Source organism: Salmo salar, chromosome 29, assembly GCF_965601325.2.
Source record: "Salmo salar chromosome 29, fSalSal1, whole genome shotgun sequence".
NCBI lineage: Eukaryota > Metazoa > Chordata > Actinopteri > Salmoniformes > Salmonidae > Salmo > Salmo salar.
Window position 1 is genome coordinate 21,043,155 of NC_138319.1, and position 23,454 is coordinate 21,066,608.

Below are 23,454 nucleotides of genomic sequence, written 5' to 3' on the forward strand. Positions count from 1 at the left end.
ACCTTAACCTATTCTTCTGTTGTCATTTGTCTCCATAGATTGCCAGACTGCCAAGCCATCTCTACTGCTCCCCCAGGCTAAGACCATCTCTTCCCTCACTAAGGCACATTGGTTCCCTGACAGGGGGTGAAAGAAAGATATAGGCTAAATAGGTTAGTGATGCAGGAGTAGCCTCCACAAATCTTCCTCTAGCAACAGAATCAGCACTGACCAAGGTAAGTCATAATGACATTATCTGTAAGTCCTACCGGACTGTCAGCATGCAGTATTCAATGTGCAGGTGCAGGGATATTATCTTTTAAGAAATTTGTGTGGATATTATTATCATATAGGAAATTCGTGTCATAGTCAGAATACAAAAGACTGAGAAAATAGCCTTGATTTGATAGGACCTCGCTTCAATCTCATTTTTGGTGTAGATCATTTGTTGTGAGTTCCCAGCTGGACTTGGTAGGAAGTACAGTTTGCAGCCCAAGAGATCACATCACAGTCCTCCCTGTAGTTAACACAGATGGAATATTAGCGTGTTGTTTCTTAATGTATTAGTAGTTAAGTATAACACTGAAAACTCTTGCATATAAAATAAACATTAAGGTATTTCAGTAATAATGTGGTAACACTTCACAATAAGGGTACATTAAATTAAAATCCCAATTGTGCCAATTATTGATGTTGAGTGATTCAAAGATAAGATGCACAAAATGTAAGCAATTAGAAAGACAACAGATAAGGCAAAATGTTTTTTATGCGAATAAAATAGAACATAATCGTTTTTGTTCCTTTTTCAGCTAGAAAGCATTGTCTAACGACCAGCCTAAATACCCCAAAATGTGCAACAATTATATTACTCATAGTTACATTTTAAATGGCGTCTTTCCAAAGCCCAATGAAGAAAATTAAAGAGAAGCACCAACAGTAGCTTATACAATAAGCTTATATCATACAATACAAGACACAGTTGTGATATTATAACATAAATATGTGTAGGAGGTGTGAAAATCATAGACATGTAGCCTAGGGAATTTAGAACGGAGCAGAAGACATATGTAAATTATTCACTGTAACGGACAATAAAGTTGTTTTCTATTCTAATAAGTGGGGTGTGGCTGTTGCTGGTCTCTCAAGTTGTTGACTTGTGGGGTGTAACTTTAACTCTGTCTTGTTTATGCCACATTGTTTCCCTCCCTTTGTCCTTGAGCACATCTATAACCCAGTGAAATTCCTGCTGAGTGCCTTTCTCTGATTGAGATGGACAGCTTGTGAGGTACATTGATATCTGAGATTAGCTAGTGGTCTATAAAAATGTCTGTTTACTGAGATTTGGTCACACATAAACAAAGCAATTTAAGATCATTACTATAATAATTAGGACAATATTCATCCTTGAACAGAAGCATCACTAAACGTAAATGGAGGGAATGTATTAATAGTTTTAAGTTTACTGTAACCAATGCATGATTGTCAAGGCCATAGAGAGGAAACATTTCTGAGAAGCATTCACTACGATAACTAGTTGGTGTGTTTGATTGAAACATAGTTGAGTATTGGAATATGCATTCTAAGCTTGAGGGCAGAAGGCTACAACAGCAAGCAAATGGTTAAGTTTTAGGTCAGGGGTTAATTGCTGCAACGCAACCTTCTTCTAACACCATCTCAACGAAGAACGGCTCCAGAGTACATTGTTTAAGCCTCTTCACTGAGGATTGTAGTTGTGTTTTATGTTTGTGTTGTTATGTATATTCTTTAGGGGCTTACAGCGAAGCTGTGAAACCTGTTGGTATTCTTATATATTTTTTCCTTGACATGGTCAAATAACTCAAACATAGACCATGTGTGACTTGGTCTAAAAGAATGGCACCAATTGGCCTATGGGTGGCGCTGTTACAAGCAGTCTAACTTAAACCTGCATATTTGTCACCCGTTTGACCTATAGACTTGAAACTTTGTATGTAGGTGACGTTCCTCGCGCTGAACAAATCTGTCTTAAGGACCCCGTCAGGATAAATTGTCCTCCAATGTTTGAAAACCTTTGAAAAACGTATTCTCATGAACCGTAAATCCAAATATCACCAATTCGTTATGTAGGCCCATGGTACATCTCTTAACTTAGTTTGAGAAAATCAACGGGATTGGTTAACAGATGGCTGATTAATTGATAAATCTGATTAGATGGCCTATCAACTTGAAACATTTTAGGGTCATCAAAGACATTAATTACCATGATGAACCATGTTACGTTTGGCATTGATAGCAAAAAATTAAATAATCATGAATCTTCTTCTCATTGACTAAAAGTCAGATTCACTCCAAATGTGTTCTTTTGGACTCATCACAATAGTCCCTAAAGATTTTGAGTAAAGAACATTGATGCATTCAAAGACGTCCACACTATACCAGTAGATGCATATTAGCACTTACGCTATTATGATAAAATATGCCAAAAATTCTTCAAAAATCTTCTTCTCATGAACCATAGGACCAATTGACACCAAATGTGGAATGTAGGTCCATGGTACTTGTCTTAACTTAGTTTGAGTGGATATAAACTCACTGGAAACCTTAGATGGCTGCACCAGACCAGTTGGTGGCACTATAGATGTCAATGACACCAGTGGCACCATAGGATACTAGAGAAATAACTATTGATCAAATGGACTTTGTCTCGTGTAAGTTAATGATACATTTAAATTATGCAAACTATGTGAAAGATCATGAAAATAAAACAGACAATTTTTCACAAATCTTAACATGAACTATTAGTTAAATTGACCCCAGAATTGGTATAAAATCAATATATTAAGTAATGAAGTTAAGAATTATTACCTGCAGCATTTAAAATCAAATCAAATTTTATTGGTCGCATACACATATTTAGCAGATGTCAGTGTGGTTGTAGCGAAACGCTTGTGTTCCTAGCTTCAACAGTGCAGTAGTATCTAACAATTCACAACATTACACACAATCTAAAAGTAAAAGGATGGAATTAAGAAATATACAAATATTAGGATGAAACCAGTGATTCCATGTCTATGTACATAGGGCAGCAGCCTCTAAGGTGCAGGGTTGAGTAACTGGGTGGTAGCCGGCTAGTGACAGTGACAAAGTTCAGGGTATTGGGTGGAGGCCGGCTAGTGATGGCTATGAGACAGTCTGATGTCCAAGAGATGAAAGCTGTTTTTCAGTCTGTCTCGGTCCCAGTTTTGATGCACCTCTACTGACCTCGCCTTCTGGATGATAGCGGGGTGAACAGGCCGTGGCTCGGGTTGTTGTTGTCCTTGGTGATCTTTTTGGCCTTCCTGTGACATTGGGTGCTGTACAGTAGATGTCCTGGAGGGAATGCAGTGTACCCCCGGTGATGCATTGGGCCAACCGCACCACCCTCTGGAGAGCCCTGCGGTTGCGGGCGTTGCAATTGCCATAACAGGAGGTGATACAGACCGACACGATGCTCTCAATGGTGCGTCTGTAAAAGTTTGTGAGGGTCTTAGGGGTCAAGCCGAATTGGATGATAGCCGGGTGAACAGGCTGTGGCTTGGGTAGTTGATGTCCTTGATGATCTTTTTGGCCTTCCTGTGACATTGGGTGCTGTAGATGTCCTGGAGAGCAAAGCTGTCATCAAGGCAAAGGGTGGCTACTATGAAGAATCTCAAAAATAAAATGTATTTTGATTTGTTTAACACTTTTTTGGTTACTACATGATTCCATATGTGTTATTTCATAGTTTTGATGTCTTCACTATTATTCTACAATGTATAAAAATAGTAAACATAAAGAAAAACCCTTGAATGAGTGGGTGTGTCCAAACTTTTGACTGGTACTGTATATGTTAATGTTATTCAAAACATTCTTGAAGCATGGATTCCGATTGGTCAGACCAGCGTTGACTAGACCTTTGCTAGGGCTGGACAGTATACCGTATTTTATTATATACCTGTATTGATGACGGTTTGGGATTTTACTTTACCTTCTATACCAGTATTTGAATGTTTGTTTTGTTAAATGTGATACGCCAAGTGTAACGTTATCTCTGCTCTTTCTCTCCGTGCCACTTTCCACACAGACCTAGCCACGCCACTTGTCACTCGAGTGCATTTGATGTTCCTCAACCACGCAGTGTTGCTAACTTAGCGACCGTGTCGCTATATTTAGCGAGTATTTAGACCCCTCTAGCGACACATTTTCAAAAAAGCGACTAGCGACAAATCTAGCGACTTTTTCTGGTGTTATTGGAGACTTTTGGAGACTCTGCTGTGAAAACACGTATCGTTCTTACTCTTCTCAACGAGCAGCGAGGTGCTGCCGTAGGCCCCACCCCTGCTGCATTCAGAGCAGGAGATGTTCTCCCCTTCGCGTCCAGTCTGCAAATGAATCGCTCATGTGGGAAGCCACCGCTGGCTGATCCCGCCCTGGCTTACATTAAAAAATGTATTTTACCTGAATTGGGGCCAGACTAGTTACCATAATTTTCTCACATTGCCATTGATCGTTTTTTCTATTGTCTCTTTTTGGTCCATTTAGATTGTATAGAAATTTTTTTTTTTTTTAATGTTATGGTTCATGTTCATGTTCATGTTTTACTGTGACTTGTTGTAGGCTCCTAAGTGGACCATAAGGTTAAAAACCAAACCAAATTAAGAAAAAAAAAAAAAAAAAAAAAAAAATTAATAAAAATGTAATAAAAAACTAAGTAACTCAGCCAGAGTGTCTCTTTTGGGTCACTTTTGCCTGTCCCAAGCCCGGATAAAGGAGGAGGGTTGGAATTGTGACATTAAAAAAACAAGAATCGACAGAAGAAAGTTAATTTGTAATTCTAAATATATTTAGGGTGTTTTTTACTCACTTTTTGTCTCTCCCACAATGTTATTCCTCTCTCCTACAGCGTCCATCACAATTACATGCACTTGGCCAATTATGCAAATTAGGTGATGGCGTCATTTAGGGACTTCTAGCGACTTTTAGGACAGCCAATAGCTACTTTCCTTACGGAGGATTTGGCAACACTGTAACCACAAGACACTTATGATCAGTCTGCATGGTCAATGCAGTACTTGCACCAATGTTGATGACAACAATGCTGTTTTCACTTTGCTTCTTAATATAAATCCACGAGCGTTCTATAATGACACTATTAGTTTGTGTTTCTTACATCAGCAAACAGCTAGTTTGTCTTTTCTTAGCAAGTTGCCCTAAATCTTGTTTGCCGCTAATAGCTAGCTAGCTAGCTAATAAATGTAATGAGTAAATGCAAACGTAGCTAGCTAATACAGCGTGATAATACCAGTGATGGTGTAGACCTAAATCAGCATGTTGTCTGTGCAACAGTATCTTCTAAATCAAAGAGGAATATGCAAAGCAAGAATATGTTAGCTACATGAAGTAGCTAAGAGAAAACATGCAATATCGCCAAAGCGTATAGGGTCCCCTAGGGTCCCCCACACTAATCAACACTTTAGTTCCTACCCTGTCACAATAACTCCTCCCTGGCATTTTAATTTGTCGTCATCTCAAACACTGTATTCAAAGTGCCCACTATTATATTCTAACTATAGAATTAGAATAGTCATTCTATTTCCATGATTCCAACAGTTTTGCTCTAATTTGCAAGTCAAATTCGCAATTGCAACATTTGGTTAATAAGTTGTAGATGATTTGCCCATATCGTGCAGCCTACGTGGCAGTGTGGAAATGATCTCAATTGAGCAGTGGTGTAAAGTACTTGAGTAAAAATACTTTCAAGTACTACTTAAGTAAAAATGCTTTCAAGTACTACTTAAGTAGTTTGTTTTTGGTATCTGTACTTTACTATTTTTATTTTTGACAATTTTTACTTTTACTTCACTACATTCCTAAAGAAAATACTGTACTTATTACTCCATTTCCCTGACACCTAAAAGTACTTGTTACATTTTGAATGCTTAGCAGGACAGGAAAATGGTCCAATTCATGCACTTGTCAAGAGAACATCCCTGGTCATCTACTGCCTCTGATCAGGAGGACTCCCGAAACACAAATGCTCTGTTTGTAAATTATGTCTGAGTGTTGGAGTGTGCCCCTGGCTATCCGTAAATAAAAAAAACAATAATCTGGTTTGCTTATTATAAGGAATTAGAAATTATTTATACTTTTACATTTGATACTTAAGTACATTTTATCAATTACATTTACTTTTGATACTTAAGTATATTTAAAAACAGACTTTAAATATACTTTTAGACTTTTACTCAAGTAGTATTTTACTGGGTGACTTTCACTTTTACTTGAGTAATTGTCTATTAACGTATCTTTACTTTTACTCAAGCATGACAATTGGGTACTTTTTCCACCACTGCAGTTGAGTGCAGGAGATGCAGAAATTATAAAAGTGCTGAAATTTGTTTTGGTTGAAGTTGAATTGAACAGTATAAAACAATCAGAATGAAGAAAGACTCATTGAAATCACTTAGAATGTATGTGTTGCCATGTTGCCACCCTAGGATCACTCACCACTCATAAAGCAAATGTAGAACTTTTATTATTCAAAAACTAAAAATACCGTCATACCGCCCAATTTTTTTAAAATACCGGGATATAATATTTTGGCCATTTCGCCCTACTTAGCACAGGTACTTCCTGTTTGAATTTCTGCCTATAGTAAGGGAGTAGCAGAATGGAGTTCTGATTTGATCTGATTTGCCGAAGGGTAGGTGGGGGAGGGCCTTGGAGCAATCCCGGAAGGGAGAGTAACAATGGTCGAGAGTTTTTGAAGCAAGAGTACTACAGGCAATGTATTGATAAAACTTCAGTAAGATAACCAACTTACAGCTCTTGACTAAACTTCACTTTCGTAATCCTTGTGGTATTGAGAGATAAAAATGGTAATGCTTTCACTGATTACACATAAAGGAAGCTAATTCATACATAATAGAGTGCTTGCTTGTTATCCAACTGATCGTGTGTCCTTGCTGTCATCCCGGGAACCCCATTCATTGCTGCTAACAGCTATATGTTATTTTTGTGTTCAAATTAAATTGTATTAGTCACATACACGTGTTTAACAGATGTTATTGTGGGTGTAGCAAAATACTTGTGTTTCTAGCTCCAACAGTGCAGTAATATCTAACAAATAATATCTAACAATTTCACAACAATACACACCAATCTAAGTAAAGGAATGGAATTAAGAATATATAAATATACTGACAAGCGATGTCAGAGTGGCATAAACTAAGATACAGTAGAATAGAATACAGTATATACATATGAGATGAGTAATGCAAAATACAGTTGAAGTCTGAAGTTTACATACACCTTAGCCAAATACATTTAAACTCAGTTTTTCACAATTCCCAACATTTAATCCTAGTAGAAATTCCCTATCTTAGGTCAGTTCGGATCACCACTTTATTTTAAGAATGTGAAATGTCAGAATAATAGTAGAGAGAATGATTTATTTCAGCTTTTATTTCGATCATCACATTCCCAGTGGGTCAGAAGTTTACATGCACTCATACACCCAATTAGTATTTGGAAGCATTGCCTTTAAATTGTTTAACTTGGGACAAAGATCGTACTTTTTGGAGAAATGTCCTCTGGTCTAATGAAACAAAAATAGAACTGTTTGGCCATAATGACCATCGTTATTTTTGGAGGAAAAAGGGGGAGGCTTGCAAGCCGAAGAACACCATCCCAACCGTGAACCACGGGGATGGCAGCCTCATGTTGTGGGGGTGCTTTGCTGCAGGAGAAACTGGTGCACTTCACAAAATAGATGGCATCATGAGGGAGGAAAATTATGTGGATATAGTGAAACAACATCTCAAGACATCAGTCAGGAAGTTAAAGCTTGGTCGCAAATGGGTCTTCCAAATGGACAATGACCCCAAGCATACTTCCACAGTTGTAGAAAAAATTGCTTAAGGACAACAAAGTCAAGGTATTGGAGTGGCCATCACAAAGCCCTGATCTCAATCCTATAGAAAATTTGTGGGCAGAACTGAAAAAGTGTGTGTGAGCAAGGAGGCCTACAAACCTGAGTCAGTTACACCACCTTTGTCAGGAGGAATGGGCCAAAATTCACCCAATTTATTGTGGGAAGCTTGTGGAAGGTTACCCAAAATGTTTGACCAAAGTAAAACAATTTAAAGGCAATGCTACCAAAAACTAATTGAGTGTATGTAAACTTCTAACCCACTGGGAATGTGATGAAAGAAATAAAAGCTGAAATAAATCGTTCTCTCTACTATTATTCTGACATTTCACATTCTTAAAATCAAGTGGTGATCCTAACTGACCTAGACAGGGAATTTGTACTAGGATTAAATGTCAGGGATTGTGAAAAAACTGAGTTTAAATGTATTTGGCCAAGGTGTATGTAAACTTCCGACTTCAACTGTAAATCACCCAGAAAATATACCTCTCTGTTGATACCACATACATTATCAAGCATTTCACACGTTATCCAGATACTGACTGTTAGCATTTGGTGGTCTATAGCCGCTTCCCACAAGAATGGGCTTCATGTGAGGCAGATGAACCTGTAGCCATATTACTTCAACAGAATTTAACAAGAGATCCTCTCTAGTCTTTACAGGATTGTGGTTCTGAATATAAACAGCAACACCTCCACCATTATATGATCTAATAATAATCAATTTCTAATTAAACCACACAAATCCTTACTTTTATGCCAACAAAATATGATATTGCTCATGGTTGTGGGTAGGTGTTTTACTCTCTGTCTATATAGGTATTTTCTGAACAATATATCTGTTCATTTAGGGGACCCAATTTGGCTCAGAAGCACCCCCAGATGAAAAAGTGAGATATGTGTCTATTGTCATGATTCTCTGTGAGGTAAGTTACCAGTATATTATGAAAACCAGTGTTAACTTAATTTTGTTAAATAATAGTGGATTCCATACCTGTTCGTAATAGAATCAAGCAATACACAGAGGGGCTGTTTAAATTGACTTTATTCTTTATTCTGCTCATGTTACATGGAGAATAGAGAAAAAACTAAAGCACTACAGTCAGGAGATTTTCAGAAAGGTCCATCCGAGAGCTTCACTCTTCATCATGTCCTTTCTGTGACACAAGATGGATGAAGGTTAAAATTTAATAAACTACTGTAAACACAAAAAACATTCTTACAATATTCTGTGCATCATCAACTGTATATTAAACTATGGGGCTCCTTGTTTGAGTGTATAGAATACACTATAAACATCATGAATTGCACAGACTGTGTCGACTCGTAAATTAAAGATTTTACAAAAAAAATTCAAGAAGCAATAATGTCCAGCATTTATCACAATACTTCAAAATGTGTTGCTTGCCATCACACAGTAAGTAGTAACTCACCACTGAAACCAAAATATATCATGCTTTTGAATATATATTTTTTTAACCCATGACAGGGAACAATATTCCAATTTATTGTTATATGAATGATAGTATATAGGACATCAAATGCTTGGGACTGTCATCATATTTGAGATGAGTTTGCAAATTATAACCAATATTATTATTTTCATTAAAAGAACTGACCTGGGAGCCGGCATCACAACTCTTGGACTCACTCCTCATCCTTTCCTTTCTGTGACAGAGAAGATAGATAGATAGATAGATTGATTGATTATTAGAATTGTGTAGTGAAAAACATTTTATATTACCATATACCATGTCCTCCTGTTGAAATGTTACAATGGGGAACTTCAACAGGTATGTATAGTTACTTGGTAACAATGTAATAGATTATGCATTTATTACTTATTTTCTTCAGGAATCAATGGGTTAATATCGAGAATTGAAATGACCATTAAACAGAATCCCAGTTCCCAGAACGTTGAGGCTTTTGAAACAGCAACTTCACTGACCTTGGAACCAGCATCACGACTCTTGGCTCTCATCTTGTTGACCTGAGACTCAGCAATATCAGCCCTCTCTTCTGCCTCATCCAGTTCATGCTGAATCTTGCGGAACTTGCCCAAATTGGAATTGGCTTGTTCCTCCTGTGAATTTTTTTTAATATGATTTAAGTTTCTAGCAAACAAAACAATTTGAGAATTAAATATGCAACATATGGATGATAGAAGGTTACTTACAGCCTCCTCTGAAGTTCTCTTGTAGGATTTGACCTTCAGCTGCAGTTTGTCCACCAGGTCCTGCAGGCGGCTCAAATTCTTACGGTCTTCCTCATTCTGCACACAAAAAGAAGGGAAGAAATAGAGTCATATTCTGTATGTATCTTACATTTGATTCTGAGCATGTTAATGGGAATTGTTAACTCTGCACTGTCAAATTAAAACAATGTACCTGGTATGTGAGCTCCTTGATGCGTCTCTCATATTTACGGACTCCTTTCACAGAATCACTGCTCCTCCTTTGCTCCAATTCCACTTCAGTCTCTAGCTCTCTCACCTAGAAAGATATGATCAATGTTAACACACCATTTCCGATTACTTTGTTAGTTACCACTACTTTCAATGTTGAAGCTAGAAATATGACTAGAAATATGAAATGTGACATTGAATTAATAGAAGAGAATGTAGCTTAGACACTTACTCTGGCCTCCAGCTTCTGGATCTGCTTCTTGCCACCCTTCATGGCGATTTGTTCAGCTTCATCCAGGCGGTGCTGCAGGTCCTTGATGGTCTGCTCCATGTTCTTTTTCATGCGCTCCAGGTGAGCACTGGTGTCCTGCTCCTTCTTCAGCTCCTCTGCCATCATGGCAGCATCAGTAATGGCCTTCTTGGCCTTTTCCTCAGCATTTCTGCACTCCTGCACAGCCTCCTCCACTTCATTCTGAAGCTGGGATGTGTCCCCCTCTAGCTTCTTCTTCTGGCTCAGTAAGCTGGTGTTCTACACATATATATGGCAAATTATGTTTATATTACCTCTACGTACCTCAAGTAGCAGGTATTTAAGGAGAACCCTAATTGTTCTATATTACTGACTTACCTGTGAGTGGAGCAGCTGAACTCTCTCACTAACATCCAGCAGTTCCTGCTCAGCCAGTTTGCGGCCTCTCTCAGTCTGCTCCACCAGGGCTCTCAGCTCATCCAGTTCAGCCTGCATCAGGTTGTTGCGTCTCTCCACAATGGCAATGTTCTCCTTCAGGTCATCATTGCTACGAAGAGCATCATCCAGCTGCATTTGAGAATCCTGTAGAGAGAATAGATTTTACTATATTTATTTTCTTGTTTCACAGTGTGGTTTGGCTTTATCTGAAGGCAAAAGTAATGTTTTTAATTCAATGGTGTGGAAGTAATACCTTCAGATGGGAATGGAGACCCTTAAGTTGCTTCTGGGCCTCGGATGCCTGCCTGTTGGCCTGGCTGAGCTGGATCTCCATCTCATTGAGATCTCCCTCCATCTTCTTCTTCAGCCTGAGAGCTTCATTCCTGCTGCGAGTCTCTGACTCCAGGGAGCTTTGCAGGGTATCCACAACTCTCTGCTGGTTCCTCTTATTCATATCCATTTCCTCATCCTTCTCCACCAGCTTCCGTTCAATGTCAGCTTTTACCTGATTGAACTCCAGCTGAGCTCTCATGATCTTGCCTTCCTCATGCTCTAGGGAGGCCTATGACAACACAGCCACCCATAGTTTGTAAAATCTTTAAATAAAATGTTGGTACTTTCACTATCTGTAAATGTCTTCTATTCTCACCTCAGCTTCCTCTAGAGCAGACTGTATCTCAGCCTTCTCCTGCTCCAGCTGTTTACGGATCTTTTCCAGCTCATGGATGCTCTTTCCTCCTTCACCAAGCTGCTCAGTCAGGTCAGAAATTTCCTCTGTGGAAAAATATTATTGTACATCGGAATAATTTTGTGATAACTATTGTTGATTAGGGATTAGGGAAAAAAATCACAACGTTTAATCAGAGATGTTGTATCGGTTTTCCGTTAAAACGATTTAAAAAATGCATCAAATTCCACGTGTATTCACAATGCAGCTGTGCTGCTGCCAGCAACGGTTTGGGTCTCACGGTGTGTCCCTTTCAGATGGTGAAGCACTGCACCTGTACTACCATTACTGTACCTCAATCCTACCTCGCAAAGTTTGCATTTCACCACCTTCTCATTTAATTTGTCAAAGTATTGACATATAGGACTTCACTGCTGTCTCTTGCCTTTGCCATTTTTCCAACTGTTAATGATGATGATTTAGTGGTGGAGTGTTGACTCTAATATAATTGATTCCTCGACTCCTTCCACGTCATCTCCATGTGTCGACTCCCATTTGTGAGTGTCAAGATTAGATTCCGCGACTCCGCGACTCCAAAATTCAGTAATTTTGGAAAGGACGAGACTGATTAGTTGCCGTTCTACCGAGAACACTCACATTTTCTATGGCGAGCTAGAGACGGGCGGAGAGAGGGGGGAGGGGCACAGTATAGGCAGGACGGCCACCATGCAGACAGAGTCAGAACCGTGCACTTGGCCTATCTATTGGGTAATCAAAAGCTGTATCTCCAAATGGAAGCTGTATCTCGCAATTTCTTGGCTTGCAATAGGCTAGGATATTCTACACGCAACAGAACGGAAGACTGAACACATATTTGCATCATTAGCAAAGAGCAACAGCAAGCGAGCCAGCGTGAGTGAGAGAGAGGACGGGGCCATTCTCATATGTCTTGGTAATCTGTAAATTTACCAAAGTAGCCTAAAATTAGCCTCTTTCCCCTCTTGTTTTATTTAAATTACACAACAAACCCCAGGCCTTTATAGCCTATCGTCTAGTTTGGCTATAACATGGCAAAGAATATGTTTTGTGATAACTGCACTGTGATTTTAATTTTGTGGGGAAAAAACACACAAAAAAAATATTTTTTGTTAGTGGATTTTTTTCTTAACTTCAACGATCCCAATTCCGTTTTAACGTTTAAACATTCACACTCGTAATCTCTATTACATATCGATCTTTCATTGACTAAATTATATAGGCTAATAATGCTCATGGTCTGACCTTGGAGGTTCTTGTTCTCCCTCTTCATGGTCTCCAGATGATCCAGAGACTCCTCATAAGAGTTCTTGAGTTTGAAGAGCTCAGTGCTGAGAGATCTGGCCTCTTTCTGGGAGCTCTCCAGCTCAGTCTGAGACTCCTCAAACTTCTGCTTCCACTCAGCCAGGATCTGGAAATCATACAGGTATTTTAGGTAGTTGGAATACAGTATATCATTAAGATAAGATGTACTTTATTGTCCATTAACTTACAGAGAACTCACAACCCAATTCTTTGAGAGACACACACGGGCTGGAAGCAATGTTTCAGCCGCAGTGCAGCTGGAGCAATTATAGGGGGTTAAGTGCCTTGCTCAATTGCACAACGACAGGCGATGGTAGTGTGTAAGATGATGCCAGAAACATTCTGGTTGCTAGCTCACTCAACATCAACCTTCTTGCTGGCCCACTTCTCGACCCCGCTAGGCTACCTGCCGCCCCTCATGTACTATATTGAAGCCTCTTACGACTTGCGTATCCAAAATGTGTTTATTTTTACCTTGTCAAAGTTCCTTTGCTTCTTGTCCAGAGAGGCAGCAGCTGCATTGGATCTCTCCACATCCACCATGAGATCTTCAATCTCATTCTGGAGTCTGTGTTTAGTCTTCTCCAGGGATGAACATTTAGCATTTACAGCTTCCACAGCTTCCTCTGCATCCTGCAGACGCTGAGCCAGCTTCTTCCTGGAAAGACACAGATAAGGACCACATTTCCGAACATCTGAATTTTTCCTTTCTGATATACAGTGATTGTTTAACAGGTATTCAACTTATTATTTATTCGTCATGTACTTTTGTGTATCGCTCATTCAGCCAAGGTTCAATAGCCTGAAAAGTAAAAGGAAGTAATAAAACATCCTTACTTTGCGTCCTCAAGCTCCTCAGTCTTCTGGATGGCATCAGTTTCATACTTGGTTCTCCACTGAGCCACCTCAGCATTAGCCTTGGACATGCCACGCTGCAGCTCAGACTTGGCCTCCTGCTCCTCCTCATACTGCTCCCTCAACAGATCTGAGTCATGGCGTGCAGACTGCACTGCATGGGCAAGCGCGTTCTTTGCCTGGTAAGGAAATTTAAAAAAGGATCTGTGATTATGCCTGAAGATAAATGTAGTTGGATAAGGGACTCTGCATTCTTTGTATAAATACCTTGACTTCCTCCTCCAATTGTCTCTTGAGGTCTTCGATCTGCTGAACATTGGACTGCTTACCTCTGGTCAGTTGAGAGACCAGAGAGTCCTTCTCCTCCAACTGTCTGGCAAATTCACCTGTTTTCATTCAATTCAAAATATTTTCAATGATTTTACATACTGTGATTATTCATTTTGGCTGTCCAGGTTTTTTGCTAATATACTGTATGTACCATTCTCAGTTTGAAGCTTTGCTTTCTGCATGGTGAAATCATTGATGGATCGCTGTCCTTCCTCAGCTTTTGTCCTGTATTCACTCATCTGGTCCTCTAGAGTGCGGCACATTTTCTCCAAGTTTGTCTTAAATGTAAAAAAAATTTAAATACAGAACAGCATCACTAAACTTCTTCTTTAAAAAGCATGTTGAGAAAAAACATACATTTTATAGATTGCTCAATGATACCACATACTTTGGACTTGACAATCTGCTCCATGTTGGAGACCACATCATCCAGCTCCAGCCTGAGCTCACTCTTCTCTTTCTCCAGCTTCTGCTTCACTCTCTGAAGGTTGTCAATCTGTTCTCCCAGGTCAGCTACACTGTCCGCATTTTTCTTCCTCAGAGTGGCAGCTGTAGCCTCATGCTGCAGAGTAGCCTCTTCAAGGTCTCTGCGCACCTTCTGGAACTCAGCCTCCCTCTTCTTGTTCATCTCAATCTGGGCAGCAGTGGCTCCACCAGCCTCCTCCAGCCTCTCACTGATCTCTTCTAGCTCTCTGGACAAGTCTGCCCTCTGTTTCTCCACCTTGGCACGGGCAGCCCTTTCAGCCTCCAGCTCTTCCTCCAGCTCCTCAATGCGGGCCTGAAATGGTAGGAATTCAAATGTTCTGGTATGATCAGAACATAAGCATATGTAACAGAAAGATTCCCTTTTCAACGATGCTATTGAAATACCTGCAGCTCCTTCAGTTTCTTCTGAAGCTGGGCACTCATGGCCTGCTCATCCTCAATCTTGCTGTTGAGTTGGCTCATCTCAAAGTCCTTCCTGATAAGTAAATAACACATTTGAGCACCTTCTGTAAAATAACTATTCATGAGGTGTTATGGGTTGTGATCTTACTTCTTCATTCTCTCCTCCAGCTGCTGCTTGTCATTCTCCAGGTCCATTAGGCTCTCCTGGGTCAACTTTAAATCTCCCTCCAGCTTTCTCTTGGCTCTCTCAAGGTCCATTCTCACCTTCTTCTCTTGCTCCAGAGACCCTTCAAGCTGATAAAGGATATATTAAACAATATTCAGAGTAAGCAATTTACTGTAGCGTGTTTTTAGGATATTACACATTTTGTTGTAATTTTTATGAATTACTATATGATACTCACATCATCAACTTGCTGTTCCAGTTTGGCTTTGGCCTTGGTCAGCGTGTTGACTTTGTCCTCCTCACTCTGCAGGTCATCAAGTGTTTGTTGATGAGCCTCTTGCAGAGCCTTCTTCTCCTTGGTCAGCTTGGCAATGATTTCATCCAGAGCTGCCATTTCCTCAGTCAGGTTTTTAACCTATGGAAAATGAACAGTGTCATTACACTTTCCTCCAAACCAATTAATTTGGCTCGAACCAAGAGGGCATGTGTGGTCCGGAGTCGGGAGCTACACCAGACTACACCAGACCGCTACACCAGACTCCAGCACATTAAGTTTTAACAACACAAGAATAAAGAAAAGCGTTTACCTTGTTCTCTGTGGCATGCTTTTCCTTCTCCACTTTAGCCAGAGTGAGCTCCAGATCATCAATGTCCTTCTTGAGTTCTGAGCACTCATCCTCCAGCTTCCTCTTCTTAGCAGTTAGCTCTGAATTCATCTCCTCCTCATCCTCCAGTCTTTCTGTCAGTTCTTTGGCTTTGGCCTCAAGCTGGATTTTGCTCTTGATCAGACCCTCACATCTCTCTTCAGCATCACCAATAGTGTCTTCTGACTGTCAATGTGTCAATATGTTGTAAGTATATCAAATTCTCCAAAGCTCAAAAGTTTGGTGGCAAAATATTTGTACAGTACAAATGATCGACAAATGCTGATTGTATGTATCTATTTAGCTTATCATGTCTCTTCTCTCTCTCTTTTTCAATTTCTCTAGTGCTAATAGCTAACTAGGAAATACCATTTTGACAAAGGATGTGAATGCAGCTATTATTACTCACAGTTTGGACTGCAAGCTGCAGGTCGTTCTTCTCTTGGAGAAGGGAGATCATTTTCTCTTCCAGCTCCTTTCTACGGGCTTCACTTTTAGCATAAGCCTCTTTAAGCTTCAGGAATTCTTCCTTCATGTTGGCCATCTCCTTCTCAGTCTCTGCTGACTTCAGCAGAGGTTTGATCTTGAAGAACATCTTCATCCAGGGCCAATTCTTGACACCCATGAAGGCACGAATGTTCCATTGGATCACAAGCAAGGCATCCCTGTGAAATTGAATAAAATTGTCTTGTTATAAAAACCTTTTCCACACTCACCATATTGTCTGCAGAAGTTTTGTTTATTATTCCTACCTGCGGTCAACCATTTTCTGGAACTCAATTCTGGCAAGTAGACCACGTGATCGGGCCTGGAAGCCAGTGATGATAAGAGCGAGACGATCGTCTCTCATCTCCTCAAGTAGACCCAGGAGACCAGCCTTGAAGAACACCTAATGATACACAAAGGTCATAATGTGGTGCTTGGATCGTCTCATATTTGGTAGGATTGTATTTTTCTGACAGTTGACCATAGATAACTTGATTGTGGTACCCCCCAGATTTACAAGACTTGGTAGTCATGTTTAGATTGCTGATTTCTTGTCTCTGTACAAAAATGCCACAAATTGAACACAAGTTGGCCCTCTTATGTGCAATTGATTTTACAACTTCAGTCCCAGCATGTTGGCCCGAGAGTTACACATATTGGCAAGGTCTTTAAAAATAAGTACATAAAGTCTAACAGTGTTCATTTCTGTTAACAATAACTATGTCAAAGAGTATTTGTCAATGACTTATTTTCCCTGAAGAAAACTAATGACGAGATGAGGAGATGCCATGAATTTTTTTTATCAAACTCTAACAAATTAGTATTCATTTTAGTTGCTAAAAATGTGATGAGACTTGAATTTCATGTGAGACTAATGGGCATTCAATTTGACATGAAGCTTCTTTTCATCTGTATTGTCCAATCATAAACATTCATGCCTTTGCAGAAGATTTAAAGCTGCAATATGTAACTTTTTGGGCAACCTGACCAAATTCACATAGAAATGTTAGTTATAGATCTGCCATTCTCATTGAAAGCAAGTCTAAGAACCAGTAGATCTGTTCTATGTGACCTATTCATATGCTTCCCATTCTTAAGTTTTGTTTTTTACTTTTGGTTTTGTACACCAGCTTCAAACAGCTGAAAATACAATATTTTTGTTATGGAAAATACATTTCACAGTGTTTTAGATGGTACAATGATTCTCTACACTATACGTGCTTGTATTGTAACATAAATTGGAATTAGGCGAACTATTAGAATTTTAGCAACCAAGAAATGGCAGAGCAATTTCTGCATAGTGCACCTTTTAATGCAATCCTCTCATTGGCAGAATTAACGTCTTTCAGTAGCCTTGGCTATATGGTAAATCATTGCTGGCATTGGTTACAATCTGCCACAATATCAATGTGCCAGCTATATGAGGGGATAGTAGGCCTAGTGGGACAAGGTAATCTTAATATCCACATGATGGAAGTTAAATATTCATTATTTAATGGAAAAATAATGCACTGAATAATATGTGATTAAATGACTGGGACTAAGACTAAAATTGTCCAGAATTTTAGTTGACTGATAACTAAAACCAAGAAGGGTGAAATGACTAAAATGGGACTAAGACTAAAAGGTATTTTAGTCATAAAATCTAAGACTAAAACTAAATCCAAAATAGCTGACAAAATGAACACTGAAGTCTATTTCAAACATCATGGCCACTATGCTTTTGCTTACTGTAGATCTGGATCTACTAGCTTGTGGCACTATACCAAGTATAAATGTGTATTTCCTGACATGACCCATTTGCACTAGAGACAGATGACATGATATAAGCATGATCAATGGTATATCAGCAGTTATTTCAAGAATCATTCCTCAGGTTGGCCAGATGGTGGTGTATTGTTAATATACTGCTCCGAACTGATAATTGCTGCTATTTTTCCATCCTGTTCCAACTGGTCTTATTGCCTTTCATCTATTTAGAGAACTTACCTTAGTGTGTCCTAATCTGTACTGGGTGTGGTCGATGTCCAGAGAGCCCAGGAGTTTTTCTGCTGCTTTCATGTTGTCAATGAACTGACCCTCAGGGATAGAATTTGGATTGAGGATGCGGTATCTGAATTTAAATCAGAAAGAAATGATCTTATTTCAGGAAGACCTGAAGAGGTAAACAGTTGAATTTATTTTGATAAGGAAAATAATAATTATTTTACCTTTGTTTGAAGTCAGCATACAGGATCCTGTTGGGGAAGCCCTTTCTGCAGATCCTGATGCCTTCCAGCACACCGTTACAGCGCAGCTGGTGCATGACCAGAGGATTCTCCATGGCCCCAGGAGTCTTGGTCTCATTGGGGATGATGCAACGCACAAAGTGGGGGTGAGTAGACCTCAAGTTGGTCATGAGTTTACCCAAGTTCTCCTGTGAGTATGACAAATGTAGAATTTTACATCGGTGAATGAGTCTCCAAGTACCTCACGAGTCACAGTGGCATTTAATACTGTTATCTCAAATTCTGTGCAAATGTAATACATCTGTTAATAATCTTCCATGTGAAAACATCATACATATGTTTATTTAAGCTCAGATTTACCCTGTGCAATGCAGACACAGTCTGGAAGGAAGAGCCTTTCTTCTTTTTTCCTCCAGCCGCTTTTTCTTCAGGTGCTGTATGATAATGAAAGAACTATTCAAATATACTATTATTACTACTATGATATACTGTGGATTGTTATTTATTTGAGTGTGTTGTAGTCTTTGCAGATATGAACACATAGTACCACCTTCTGCACCAGCATAGTTTGCAAATAGGTTTGCCAGGAACTTAAGACTTGACTTCTGGAACAGTCCAACCACAGTCTCATTCAGCGGGTCCTTGTTCTTCACCAGCCAGTTACCAATGTTGTAGTCAACAATGCCAGCATAGTGGACGAGGGAGAAATGGGCCTCTGGTCTACCCTTAATAATCCTAGGCTTCTGGAAGCATGCATTTTTGCCCAGATGGTTTTCATACAGCTTAGCTTTGAATGTAGAATCGCTGGCCTTGGGGAACATGCACTCCTCTTCAAGGATGGACATGATACCCATGGGCTAGAGGAAGGAATGGATATAAATTAATTCATGCTAACGGAAAAGCATAGTGAATAAATATCAGCACATTTATAAAGATTGCCTTTAAAATATCAAATATTACTAAGGTCACATCAACTACTACAAAACTGAAGACACCAACCCTTTCAATGAGGTCAATGCAGGCAGCCAAGTCCATGCCAAAGTCAATGAACTCCCAGACAATCCCCTCTTTCTTATACTCTTCCTGCTCCAGCACAAACATGTGGTGGTTGAAGAACTGCTGCAGCTTCTCATTAGTGAAGTTGATGCACAGCTGCTCAAAGGTGTTGAACTGGAATAGAAGTTCACAGTTACTTTATTTTGTCAGCTGTAATGTTCTACATGAATTGTTTCATGTGTCCTTTTTTAAATCAAATTTACATCAAACACTCACATCAAAGATCTCAAAGCCAGCAATGTCCAGCACACCAATGTAGTGCTGGCGAGCATTCTTAGTGTCCAGAGTAAGGTTGATTCTTATCACCATCCAGAGGAACATGTTCTCGTAAATTTTCTTTGCCAGTGCACCAACAGCGTAGTACACCTACAAAATATTGAGAAAATAAATTACTGAAACATAGCCTCAACATAAACACATAGGGACAGTTTCCTAGACACAGACTAGGCCTAGTCCTGGATTAAAAATCATGCTCAATGAGGGAATTTCAGGTTTGAACATAGACAAGTCTTATGCTGAATATTATTTTAAAAATGTTGAAGACTCACCTGGTTGACATTCTGACCTTTGGTGACCCACTCATTTCCAACTTTGACCCTTGGGTTACACAGCCCCTTGACCAAGTCAGCAGAGTTCAGACACATCAGATATGCAGCTTTGTCAATATCTGGAAAGGCAAAGTTTTATGATTGGAAGAGGCAATCCAACTGATTTTAGATTTTCTGATTTTTCAGATACTACTGCATAATGAAGTGAGAGGTTTTAAATCCTCAGCACTCACCCTCAGTGCCATCTGCCTCTGCTTGCTCCTCCCGCTGCTTATTCTTGAACTTCATGTTGCCATAGTGCATGATGGCACCAGTCAGCTTATAAATGCCATTAATCTCTTCTTGGGCAAATCCAAGCACATTAAAGGCATCCTAGTTCCAAAAATAAAAGGCCATTGTTTTGTATTGGAGAAGGGGTTGGATACAAGTGAAATGTTATTGCATATACAGTATATAGATCTATTACTCACATCAGTAGCCATTAGCTCATCTGAATCATTAATGGAGGTTACAGCAATCTCTCCTTGGGAGATGAAGGCATAGTCATAGGGATTGCTGGTGATGAGTAGCATCTCTGAAATGGAATTGAACAGCTCAGTTTATTTGTGTTGATGCTGTGGTAAACTGTAGGTCAGAACATAATATACTCCGTATTAGGGTTGGGGTCAATTAGAAAAATTGCTTTGTGCAAAAAGAAAACTGTAATATTATAAATAGACAGGATAGTTTCAAATAAACTGCTGGAGATTGTTATGTGTGCATAACATTTTTATGTTGTGTGCTTAAATTACATTTTAATAATTGCTACTTTTTTATAAACAAAGAAAATGTTACAACATAAATCATTTAACATTGTGTTTTACAGTAGGGAATGGGGGTAGCACAAGGCTGGGCTGGCTGCATCATAATAATTTCATTTGATTTCATCAGAAATGTTCAGTTGAATCCAGAATTGACCTCAACCCTACTCAGTTTGATGATTCAATACTCACCCAGCAGTTCTGGTTTCTTTTGGGACAGGATCTGGTAGAAGATGTGGTAGTCTCTCTCAGCCTTGAGCTGGAAAGTTACACGTGACTTCTCCAGAAGATCTGATCAGTATGGAAAAGTGATTTTGGTATTAATGTGTTTCCTGTCAAAGAGATCTGTTCATTCCTGAGCAAATTGAGTATTGTACTCACAAGTCTCAATGTCAGCAGACGATAGCTTCCCAGTGACTCCAAAATGAATTCGGATGAATTTACCCTGTAAATTATTGTCAAAGCAGAAATTACAGAGCACACCAGATCTGGGTTCAAGTAGTATTTGTTTTCTTTTTGAATACCTTAGGTGCACTTGAGTTTGCATGGTGTAATGCAGGAATGGGCAACTTTGATAGGGATGGAGACCAGTCACTCTCACTCTCACTCAAATATCATATTAAAAACATTTCTCTCCACTCTAACACAACATGCCATTGGAACACAGGAGTGATGGTTGCTGAAAATGGGCCTCTGTATGCCTATGTAGATATTCCATGAAATAAAAAATCAGCCGTTTCCAGCTACAATAGTCATTTACAACATTAACATTGTCTACACTGTATTTCTGATCAATTTGATGTTATTTTAATGGACAGAAATGAGCTTTTCTTTCAAAAACAAGGACATTTCTAAGTGATCCCAAACTTTTGAACGCTAGTGTTTTTTGCAGCGGTGGTCCATGTAGGGGAAACACTGAACATGTATAATAACATTTGAATAATATTTGACAAACAAAGACCAAACTTACGAATCGGGAGGAGTTGTCATTCCTGATGGTCTTGGCATTACCAAAAGCCTCCAGGGCAGGATTGGCCTGGATGATTTGATCCTCCAGGGTCCCCTACAAGCCAACAACCACACAGTGTTAAAATGCTGTGATAAAAAAACAATACTCTATGAATAAAATTGGGTTTTGTCAACAAATACCCATCCAGCCATGAAGAATTTTACCTTTTTTTCTTCTGCTGCACTTTTCTTTCCGCCAACAGCAGCAATGCTGGCGAAATACTGGATGACTCTCTTGGTGTTAACAGTCTTTCCAGCACCGGATTCTCCACTGGGATTGAAAATACAAATGTTGATGTCTCAGAATTTCTCTTAACTTTAAATAGTTTCAAATGGATATAACCTTTGGTTGATGTACTTACGTGATAAGGACAGACTGATTTTCCCTGTCTGTTGAAAGAGAAGTATCAGTAAATGTGACATTATCCAAATATCATTTGATTTATATAGATGAAAAGGAAAATGTTTATTTTACCTGACAACATGTACTGGTAGGCATTGTCAGAGATGGAGAAGATGTGAGGAGGAGCTTCTGTCCTCTTCTTGCCTCTGTATGCATTGACAACAGACTGATCGTACACTGGCAGCCACTTGTATGGGTTGACAGTGACACAGAACAGCCCTGAGTAGGTCTGTGGAAGACAAGAGGGATACCGCAGATTTAGTTTCATTCATTTGAATTAATATTTGATTTGTTGGAGATATTAGCAGACAGGTCATTACTTACATAGATCATCCAGGCTGCGTAACGCTCTTTGAGGTTAAACAGCACAGCGGGCTCGTGCAGGAAGGTGAACATCGCCATGTCCTCAATTTTATCAAACTTTGGCGGGTTCTGGGGGTGGACGTCGTCCTCCTTCACAGTAACAGTCTGAAAGAAGAGCAAATTAAATTGTTTTGTGTTATTTTCAAGGTGCAGAGCTATTCACTTTGAGACAAACCCTAACTTGATATTACACACAACATAGAATTTACACAAATCAACCATTTACATGTAATGCCATTTTCCAGGTCATGTTTTTTCAGAAATGTTTTTCACCAAAATATTTACCTTTCCAAACTCAGTTTCAGCGGTGACTTTAGCTCCATCTCTGCTGGTGATTGTGGCCTTGACGTATTCAACCTCAGGGTCAGGCACATAGCACTCTCTCTTTATGTCAAAGGGTCTAGTCTGGCATTCCATACGCTCCTTGTCTGATTTACGCAGAAAGGAAGCTGCTCCGCCAAACTCTGCCATCAATGCGTCCCCCATTCTTAAACCTGTAAAGGCAGGAACAGAGCGTTCAATACATATGTATACATTACATACAGTACCAGGTTTGAGTTGGAATAATACCATGTATTTGTTGTTGTGGATAGTGTGTATGTACTGTATATTCTATTTATTATTATTATTATTATTATTATTATTATTATTATTAGGTTCAATTTGCTAAACT

General features: G+C 39.3%; 1 protein-coding gene and 2 long non-coding RNA genes across 3 annotated transcripts in view; 2 read left to right on the plus strand and 1 right to left on the minus strand.

Annotated features, from left to right (window-relative positions):
• LOC145865767 (uncharacterized) lies at nt 1-8,999 on the plus strand. Its single transcript, XR_014383077.1, has 2 exons — nt 1-215; nt 8,758-8,999. It is a non-coding gene; the product is annotated as an uncharacterized LOC145865767 (long non-coding RNA).
• Nucleotides 8,934-23,454, minus strand: part of LOC106590239 (myosin-7) — a 16,397-nt gene continuing 1,876 nt past the window's right edge. The window contains exons 3-40 of the mRNA XM_045710575.2: nt 23,067-23,275; nt 22,743-22,886; nt 22,491-22,647; nt 22,378-22,405; nt 22,181-22,286; nt 21,978-22,070; nt 21,389-21,452; nt 21,200-21,298; nt 20,678-20,781; nt 20,441-20,579; nt 20,208-20,326; nt 19,876-20,025; nt 19,603-19,773; nt 19,154-19,460; nt 18,964-19,037; nt 18,586-18,791; nt 18,365-18,488; nt 16,642-16,778; nt 16,299-16,554; nt 15,833-16,075; nt 15,484-15,660; nt 15,228-15,373; nt 15,062-15,152; nt 14,580-14,969; nt 14,343-14,469; nt 14,129-14,247; nt 13,844-14,040; nt 13,481-13,664; nt 12,947-13,112; nt 11,648-11,772; nt 11,252-11,560; nt 10,939-11,142; nt 10,543-10,839; nt 10,294-10,398; nt 10,083-10,178; nt 9,855-9,989; nt 9,526-9,574; nt 8,934-9,063 (exon numbers count right to left, since the gene is read on the minus strand). Coding sequence (XP_045566531.1) covers nt 9,554-9,574; nt 9,855-9,989; nt 10,083-10,178; nt 10,294-10,398; nt 10,543-10,839; nt 10,939-11,142; nt 11,252-11,560; nt 11,648-11,772; nt 12,947-13,112; nt 13,481-13,664; nt 13,844-14,040; nt 14,129-14,247; nt 14,343-14,469; nt 14,580-14,969; nt 15,062-15,152; nt 15,228-15,373; nt 15,484-15,660; nt 15,833-16,075; nt 16,299-16,554; nt 16,642-16,778; nt 18,365-18,488; nt 18,586-18,791; nt 18,964-19,037; nt 19,154-19,460; nt 19,603-19,773; nt 19,876-20,025; nt 20,208-20,326; nt 20,441-20,579; nt 20,678-20,781; nt 21,200-21,298; nt 21,389-21,452; nt 21,978-22,070; nt 22,181-22,286; nt 22,378-22,405; nt 22,491-22,647; nt 22,743-22,886; nt 23,067-23,267 — 5,811 coding nt within the window. The 5' untranslated portion in view covers nt 23,268-23,275 and the 3' untranslated portion in view covers nt 8,934-9,063; nt 9,526-9,553. The remainder of the gene's footprint in view (nt 9,064-9,525; nt 9,575-9,854; nt 9,990-10,082; nt 10,179-10,293; nt 10,399-10,542; nt 10,840-10,938; nt 11,143-11,251; nt 11,561-11,647; nt 11,773-12,946; nt 13,113-13,480; nt 13,665-13,843; nt 14,041-14,128; nt 14,248-14,342; nt 14,470-14,579; nt 14,970-15,061; nt 15,153-15,227; nt 15,374-15,483; nt 15,661-15,832; nt 16,076-16,298; nt 16,555-16,641; nt 16,779-18,364; nt 18,489-18,585; nt 18,792-18,963; nt 19,038-19,153; nt 19,461-19,602; nt 19,774-19,875; nt 20,026-20,207; nt 20,327-20,440; nt 20,580-20,677; nt 20,782-21,199; nt 21,299-21,388; nt 21,453-21,977; nt 22,071-22,180; nt 22,287-22,377; nt 22,406-22,490; nt 22,648-22,742; nt 22,887-23,066; nt 23,276-23,454) is intronic.
• The window catches only part of LOC123731529 (uncharacterized), a 12,065-nt gene continuing 7,229 nt past the window's right edge, over nt 18,619-23,454 (plus strand). The window contains exon 1 of the long non-coding RNA XR_006762687.2: nt 18,619-18,749. This is a non-coding gene — a long non-coding RNA (uncharacterized LOC123731529). The remainder of the gene's footprint in view (nt 18,750-23,454) is intronic.